Below are 8,499 nucleotides of genomic sequence, written 5' to 3' on the forward strand. Positions count from 1 at the left end.
GCCCGCTCTCTGTTCTGACCTGAAGAAGCAATACAGCACTAGGTCGCTGAGATTATCTCTACAACTTTGGAGTAGAAAGTCTATATCATCTCCGTTTAGTTTTACCCCTCAACAACCACCAAGTAGCCATGGACGCCATCAAGAAGAAGATGCTCTCCATGAAGTCCGACAAGGACAACGCTTTGGAAAATACCGAGATGTTGGAACAGCAACTTAAAGACATCGAACAACAAAAAGCTAAGGTTGAGGAGGACCTCCACGATCTCCAGAAGAAATACTCCAACCTCGAGGTAGACTTTGACAACGTCAACGAACAGCACCAGGAGGCCAATAGCAAACTGGAGACGTCGACCAAGAAAGTCACTGAGATGGAACAAGAGGTCAGTAGCACGTCCTCCAGGGCTACCATGTTGGAGGAAGATCTGGAGAGTTGCGAAGAGAAACTGCAGACAGCTACTATCAAGCTGGAGGAGGCATGCAAAGCTCAGGATGAGACGGAGAGGTCACGCAAGGTCCTGGAGAACAAGAGCACTGCCGACGATGAGAGAATCGACCAGCTAGAAAATCAACTGAAAGATGCTAAGTACATCGCCGAAGAAGCGGAAAGGAAATACGACGAAACAGCCCGTAAGTTAGCAATGACAGATTCCGATCTGGAGCGAGCTGTCACCCGTTTTGAAGCTGCTGAAACCAAAACCATTGAGTTGGATGAAGAGTTGAAGGTTGTTGGAAACAACATGAAGTCCCTTCAGATCAGCGAACAGGAGGCTTGTCAGAGAGAGGAGACATTCGAGGAGACCATTGCAGACCTGACCCAAAGGCTGAAGGATTCGGAGCACCGTGCAGCTGAGGCCGAGAGGACAGTGGCCAAACTCCAAAAGGATATGGACCGTCTGGACGATGAGCTGCTTACAGAGAAGGAGAAGAACAAGTCAATCCATGACGAGTTGGACCAGACATTCGCCGAGCTCGCCGGATACTAACTGTGGTTGTGCACTACAGTCACGAAACATGCCAGTGTCCTTCACATCAGATTTTGTCTGTACTGTCACAAGGAGTAACACATTGACTCTACTTTGTGTTACGCCTGTACTTGTCTGCCCCAGAGTCTGTGATTATTTGCTCGGATACCGCTGGAGGGATGACAGCATTGTGATTGAAACTTTGAGTCTTTCTTTGAATTCAAATGAATCAATTTACCTCTGATTGTTGTAAATAGCCAAAACTGTATCAAATCATTACAACTATTTAATATTTATACAATACGTCAACAGACATGCATCTGTTCATTTGTGAATAAAATCTGCAAATTCATAACAAAGTTTGGTCATATTTTGCATTCCAGTATGCAACCCAGATGTTTTCAGATACACATGGACGACACAGAATAACCACTTAAAACAGATTCCACTGTGCGGGATAGGTAAATTAGTGGTGAAAATGATATGAATTTCCTCTGAAAAGCACTAAGGACACCATGGTTCGTGACAGGTGTAAGCCTGCCTTGCCCTACCGGTAGCACTGATAACTTCATTACTGGTTTCTGACAGTTACAAAGAGCCAAGTTTACACAGAAATAGTGAACACAGTCATACATGCTTTATCTTTTCATGAATCATGTATGAAACATCCAGGCCTTTTATCACAATGGTCGTCAGCTTTCAGAATTTGATAAAGGGTAGATAAGTTATCTAAGAAATATATAAACCAAACATTAATACAAGGACAAACATTTTTACACCAATGGTAGCTCTTCGAAGTTATCTTGAAACAACATTTGCAGAGATTCTTTTTCACAGATTTCAAATACAGTAGTGTCATATGGCACTTGCTCGAAAGGTGTTAGATCCAGGTAATATCGTTCAAGGCCTCAGAATTTCTCTCAAAAGGTTTCAAGGGTATGCATTTCAACACATTTGATATATCAGCGACAAAGTGATGTCGATGCAATTTCCAATTTGGACCTGTATGTTATGTTTTGTATCATAGCGTCAATTGTTGACAATTTACTTGGCCTTGCATGTGTTTGTGATGGGTTCCACTTGGTATCCTCATTATTTGATAGTAATTCATAAATACAGTGCTTTCCTGGTCCTATTTTCCCGTTGTATTTTTCAACAGTTTTATAACTATAAATCTCTGTAAATATTTCTATATTTTTCGATAGGCGCTTATCAGAGTTATAAACAGAGCCATAAGAAATATTAGGCGAAATCTTTTAATCAAATATTTTAGCAATAGCTTAATTTGGGAGAGTTTGGGTTTTTTCTTTGAGAAGAGAGGCTTTATAAAATCATTTCTCTGTGTTTTTAGGTGATCATTATTTTTAGATACTACTATTTTTGTCTACACCAAGCGCCAGTCCACATTTGGCGCATCATGATCCCAAAACATGTACATGTATTTGATTACACTATCTCCAAAGAAAGTGACATAATAAATGAATAATCATAACATGATTTCATCTTTGGCTTTCACAAAAAACAACTCTTGATCAAAGTATTTTCATATCATGAAGAGATTCATGAATAAAAATGATAAAAAGAACTGGACTAAATATGCTGCCTTGTCTAACAACCTTCTGTGTCAAGAAGTTTGCATATTTCCCCCTCTCCCTTATGTTTTGACATTTCCATGCTTATTCTGAAGTAGATTACACTTTTACAATGAAACCTACAATGAGTAGGACATAGTGAGGGGCAAAAGAAAGTATACCGAAATTGTCTATGTAATTAAAAGTTTGTAAAAGGTGATTTATGACTGGGAAATTTGTATAAACTTTAACTGGTTCAGTGATGAATAAAGAATGAGTTGAATTTGCAACCATATGACCCGTACCATATGTTTGAAATTTCACAAAATAAAGCAAATGTAGCCATTTTCAAAGATGAGATGTCTAAGATACCCATCAACGGTTGTGTTTAATGAGAATCCTTTTTTTCTAAATAAAATCATTATGAAACGAAAAAAACAAAACAATGAAGACATACATTTTGAGCGTTGACGAAACGCTTGCACAGTGACTTTCATATAATATCGCTAACTTTATATTGTCAGTTGTAAAACAAACATTGAAAAAAGGGCATAGTTTCTTTATCTTCGCAGTATTTCTTCCATATAATCGAAGGCATACTTAGAATAAATAAAACAAAAATAGAACGTATGGCAGAGGTTTTAAGATATTTGACAAAGAGGTTGTTGAATGAAAATTTGATAAGTTGTCAAGAACAATCAAAGACGGTTGTGTCGAACTGTGATGTGTCGAAATTACGGATGTCTAAAGTAAATTTTTGCTTGGTCCCTAGCATCAAGTAACACGGTCGAGCATCAAGTAACACGAATCATTTACGTAGGTCCCTACAACTTCGCCACAACCGTGGTTGACTGTAATTATTTTTAAATCCAGGTTGAGATTCATGTATCCTTGACTTCCTATTCTCTCTTCTAGAATTGATTTGTGAAAATTTTACTAATAATTGAGAGCGAAAATCCTCTATAAACGTGATTCTATATACTGGGGGATAATCAATGCTTGTGTCAGCCTTATGGAAACTAACCAAGATCAACCCGTGAAAGTCCGGGTTAGAATTGATCTTCAGTAACCCATGCGTGTCGTAAGAGGTGACTAACGGGATCGGGTGGTCAGGCTCGCTGACTTGGTTGACACATGTCATCGGTTCCCAATTGTGTAGATCGATGTTCATGCTGTTGATCACTGGATTGTTTGGTCCAGACTCGATTATTTACAGACCGCCGCCCATATAGCTGGAATATTGCTGAGTGTGACGTAAAACTAAACTCACTCACTCACCAAGATCAACTGCAGGGTTAAGGAACATATTCAAACATAGTTCATAAGTTCCTGGCACTTTTATAAACATCAGGGGGCGCATCGCCTTTACCGAGTACTTTGTTAGTCTTCAATCTTTTAATAATCTCTTTAATCTCTTATTTCATCATCAGTAGTAGTTGCAAGATACCGTATCTGTAATTTGACACACTCACTATGTCGTAATCATTTTTCACAAAGGAGTCTTTGATATTCTAATCACATAAAATATGCGGTTCAGAGGTTTGGACATAAACATATTAAAATAATAATTGTCTTCCTTATGATTCAACAGATAAAAACAAATAATTATGGACTGTTTATAGTATGGTGTATAAGTCATATTTCACTTGATTAGATTAAGTTTAAGATGTCTTTGTTATTTGAGGTGAACCGGGTTCTAATTTCGCCGCCGATCGGCCTCTCACCGGAAGGACGCTCCACCCACTAGACCACGAAGCGATCTTAAGGGTGGTTTAGCCGTGGTGAAGAAAAAATACTGATTTGTGAATTTTTCAGAATATGTGGGAATCATATTGAAGTTGAATGCCAGATGCATCAAATTCACCTATGAAAATATATCAAAATATCAAGAACATCTACAAATGCAAAACTGTAACTGATTACCAATGAATATATGAATAAGGAACGTGATAACATTACAGGCTTCTCCTATTTCAGCTCCAGCCCCAGGGGATGCACGCAAACCCCACCCCATCCCTCACACCCACCATGAAGATGAAATCCATCCAATCCAGATGTCGTAAGATGTTACTGTCTATGTACACAGGTGGAGACGACCATTACTAATAATCTCAATTAAGGGGCAACATGATGCAAGATTTCTCTAATGTAATATCCAACCCACGATAAGACACAATAAGACATTATTTGTTAAAATACGTTTAATGAAGAATATGTAGGTTAATAGACAGCTACAATGTACACGCGAAATGCCCATTCACCACAGGGTTAGATTAAAGTATGCCTAAATTAACAATACATGTATATTATTGTGATTTACTGGTGAAAACCGTACATAGGAAAACAAATGATAATGACAGGGATATATCGTTAATATCGTTATTGGAAAAAGATATTAAAGGTAGATCATCTAATCACTCGATTTTGGTAACTTAGCTTTTGTTTATGGCATAATGCTATAATTCTATCTTTCCTGTTCTATATAATGAATTAAATGGTGCTTTTCATCATCTGTTCACGTGCATGCTGATCAGAATCTTTGATGGAATGGTGTTGGGTGTTTTGTACGTCCATCTAGCCTTTAGTTATTTTAAGTTAATCTTAAGTCTCAACCTAATAAAACATTTAGATGTAGCAATGCTGTGCTTCTCCGGGAGCAAATGACGTTCATAAAGTCAGCGAATGATCTAATGACTAACGACTTAAATTCAGTAAAGCCTTTTGACAAATGATATTGTCCGAGGCCGTAATATCTATTTATCATGTTTACCACTGTAAGAAGAGGAGACAAATGGAGCCGGCATTACACGCCTAGTGATGTGTCGTTTTATGTATCCATAACAATGATTTGAGATCGTGTAGTTATTAAACCATTTTACCTAAAATTAATGTGTAGTCTAAGATCATTTATAAATATAATGAAATGCGTGGGAGACAGAACATATCCTTGTCTCACACAGTATCATATGTGAATGTTTGTTTTAGGTGCATTATATAATGGTTTTCCACCTTTTCAAGGCATTATAGTACTTGACGATAACATATTGGAGACGGCATAAATGTGTGCTCCACAAGAACTGTTGAAGAATTTGGTGTTCAAATTAATATAAACCTATTAGGGCTCAGGGCGTTATTTGTAAATTATTCACTATCAGTGTCAAATCTTCTTGTAGGCTTGCATTTCATCAACTATTCATCGCCAAATACAGACAACACACATAAATACGCACGCACGCACATACACACATAGACATACACACATACATGATTGACCTACATCAGTAGGAAGGTAATAGATAACAATACATTGCCTCTTTTCATCAGTTGATGCTCCACGGTGCTTGAAATCCCCTCGTAAGGTTATATCCCCAAGTTATGAATATTGAATTATTTCCATTAGAATACTTTCTGCTGTAAGACGACGAACACGGTCAGAGCACATGTTCGGACAGATGGACCCCCTGCCAGTACAAAGCGAGGAACCGTGGCGCCGTCGCAGGGGGTCGTTTCGGGGATGGTAGTGACCATCTCCGTCTGTAATGCCACATGGGAGAGGGGCGGGGGCAATCAGTGGTATATAACAGACCGATATTGAACGAGAGGTCATATTCACTCTTCGCTTCCCTCAGTCAACAGCCCGCTCTCTGTTCTGACCTGATCAGCTCATAGTACTCTCAGTTTAGTTTTACCCCTCAACAACCACCAAGTAGCCATGGACGCCATCAAGAAGAAGATGCTCTCCATGAAGTCCGACAAGGACAATGCTTTGGAAAAATCCGAGATGTTGGAACAGCAACTTAAAGACATCGAGATACAAAAGACTAAGGTTGAGGAGGACCTCCACGATCTCCAGAAGAAATACGCCAACCTCGAGGTAGACTTTGACAATGTTAACGAACAGCTCCAGGAGGCCAATAGCAAACTGGAGACGTCGACCAAGAAAGTCACTGAGATGGAACAAGAGGTCAGTAGCACGTCCTCCAGGGCTACCATGTTGGAGGATGATCTGGAGAAGTGTCAGGAGAAACTGCAGACAGCCACTATCAAGCTGGAGGAAGCATCCAAGGCTCAGGATGAGACAGAGAGGTCACGCAAGGTCCTGGAGAACAAGAGCACTGCCGACGATGAGAGAATCGACCAGCTGGAAACTCAACTGAAAGATGCCAAATACATCGCCGAGGAAGCTGAAAGGAAATACGACGAAACAGCCCGTAAGTTAGCCATGACAGATTCCGATCTGGAGCGAGCTGTCACCCGTTTTGAAGCTGCTGAAACCAAAACCATTGAGTTGGATGAAGAGTTGAAGGTTGTTGGAAACAACATGAAGTCCCTTCAGATCAGCGAACAGGAAGCTTGTCAGAGAGAGGAGACATTCGAGGAGACCGTCAAAGATCTGACCCAAAAGCTCAAGGATTCGGAGCACCGTGCAGCTGAGGCCGAGAGGACAGTGGCCAAACTCCAGAAGGATATGGACCGTCTGGACGATGAGCTCCTTACAGAGAAGGAGAAGAACAAGGCAATTCATGACGAGTTGGACCAGACATTCGCCGAGCTCGCCGGATACTAACAGTGAATGTGCGCTACACTCACGACACATGCCAGTGTTTTTCATTTCTTGCGAAATTGCCGGATACTAGAGGTGGACATAACGGTTGATAGGAAAAGTGTCACTTATTTATGCTAATTTATGCTACTATTTATTACCAGGACTCACGAACCTTGCAGTAATATTCATTGTTCTGTTTGCCAGAGATGTCTACATACAAGCATATGGGTTGAACCAATTATTTGTATTTCAACAGTGCATTTCAACATTTCACATGAGTGTAAGGTCCCCGTGACCGACGTTTCCACAAGGAATGTGTCTGTTTATTGCTGACTCTGATGGATGTCAATAAAACTGATGATACCTCCACACCAAGGCAAGTACTTGTGTTTCATTATCGCGGCTAATGTTGCCAGTACGTGATTCATCACTACCGCTCTTTCAAACATGTACATAACAACCGTAATTATCTGACTGATATGTTGAAAGAAGACATCTGGGGATTCATTTACCATTTACTGCTGTGCTTCTAGAATAAAGTACTTCTATATCTCTCTCTGGGTCGGATTAAGTTTGTTTGAAGTGATTAAGAGTTGTTTGGATGACATAAGTATTCTTTTTAACTTTAATATCTCCGCATTAACTATTTATACCACTGTATACATTGTATGTACATGTATATACTTTTGGATCTGACTTCTCACGTGGAACGTAAAAAAACTAATGATCTTAAAACCTTCAACTGTAAAGTACAGGTCTCTAAGGTAATGATCAATAGTTTAAATGAAAGTTTCTAAGAAAATATAAATAACAGACTGGCGCCCTTAGTCCGCTTATCTAGACTTGCCTCTTTAAAGGATAGCATTACTATACATTCACGGGCTTAGCATTCAGCGCAGCCTTGGAACAAGGCTATAAAGTGACCTATCCAAGTCTATACTCTTTCATAATAAAATGTTAAATGCATGTACCTCAAACTAAAGAACAATTCACAACTGAATATATATGTTCAAATGAATCCCAGTAAGATAATCGTCTCGGCCTGCTTCATTTATGAATACACAATGCTATTTAGAAAGTGGTCAAATGTAACATGTAATATTTATGATTACATTATCTCAGTAAAGTACAGATTCTAGTAGTTTTAGGGCTGAGCCCCATACGGGATTCGAACCCATACCCTCCGAGTCAGGCAGTTAATTGCCACCACTCAAAGACAGCTGTCCAACCCACTCAGCCATCGGGTTCCGCTATGATGTTGACTTTAGATCCATCGTATTTTAATAAAGGCAGGATGGAAGGAAAAACAATACAGTTTAGGGACTGAGAACGTATATTTAGTTTAACCTAGCCTCGTGACGTCACGTCTTTAAACAACTGGCAATTTCTATACTTGAGGTTCTGGATTGCCCCAGCCAAT

General features: G+C 39.5%; 2 protein-coding genes across 2 annotated transcripts; both read left to right on the plus strand.

Annotated features, from left to right (window-relative positions):
* Positions 1 to 1,026, plus strand: LOC124286388 (tropomyosin-like). The gene has a single exon (XM_046722748.1). The coding sequence runs from the start codon at positions 129 to 131 to the stop codon at positions 981 to 983; it is 855 nt and encodes a 284-aa protein (XP_046578704.1). The 5' UTR covers positions 1 to 128; the 3' UTR covers positions 984 to 1,026.
* A 5,219-nt stretch (positions 1,027 to 6,245) lies between these two features.
* LOC124286387 (tropomyosin-like) lies at positions 6,246 to 7,100 on the plus strand. Its single transcript, XM_046722747.1, has one exon. It carries the CDS (start codon positions 6,246 to 6,248, stop codon positions 7,098 to 7,100), a length of 855 nt encoding a protein of 284 aa, XP_046578703.1.
* Positions 7,101 to 8,499: the final 1,399 nt, after the last annotated feature.

This window comes from Haliotis rubra, unplaced genomic scaffold (genome assembly GCF_003918875.1).
Source record: "Haliotis rubra isolate DU_JTF1 unplaced genomic scaffold, ASM391887v1 Scf381, whole genome shotgun sequence".
Taxonomy (NCBI): domain Eukaryota; kingdom Metazoa; phylum Mollusca; class Gastropoda; order Lepetellida; family Haliotidae; genus Haliotis; species Haliotis rubra.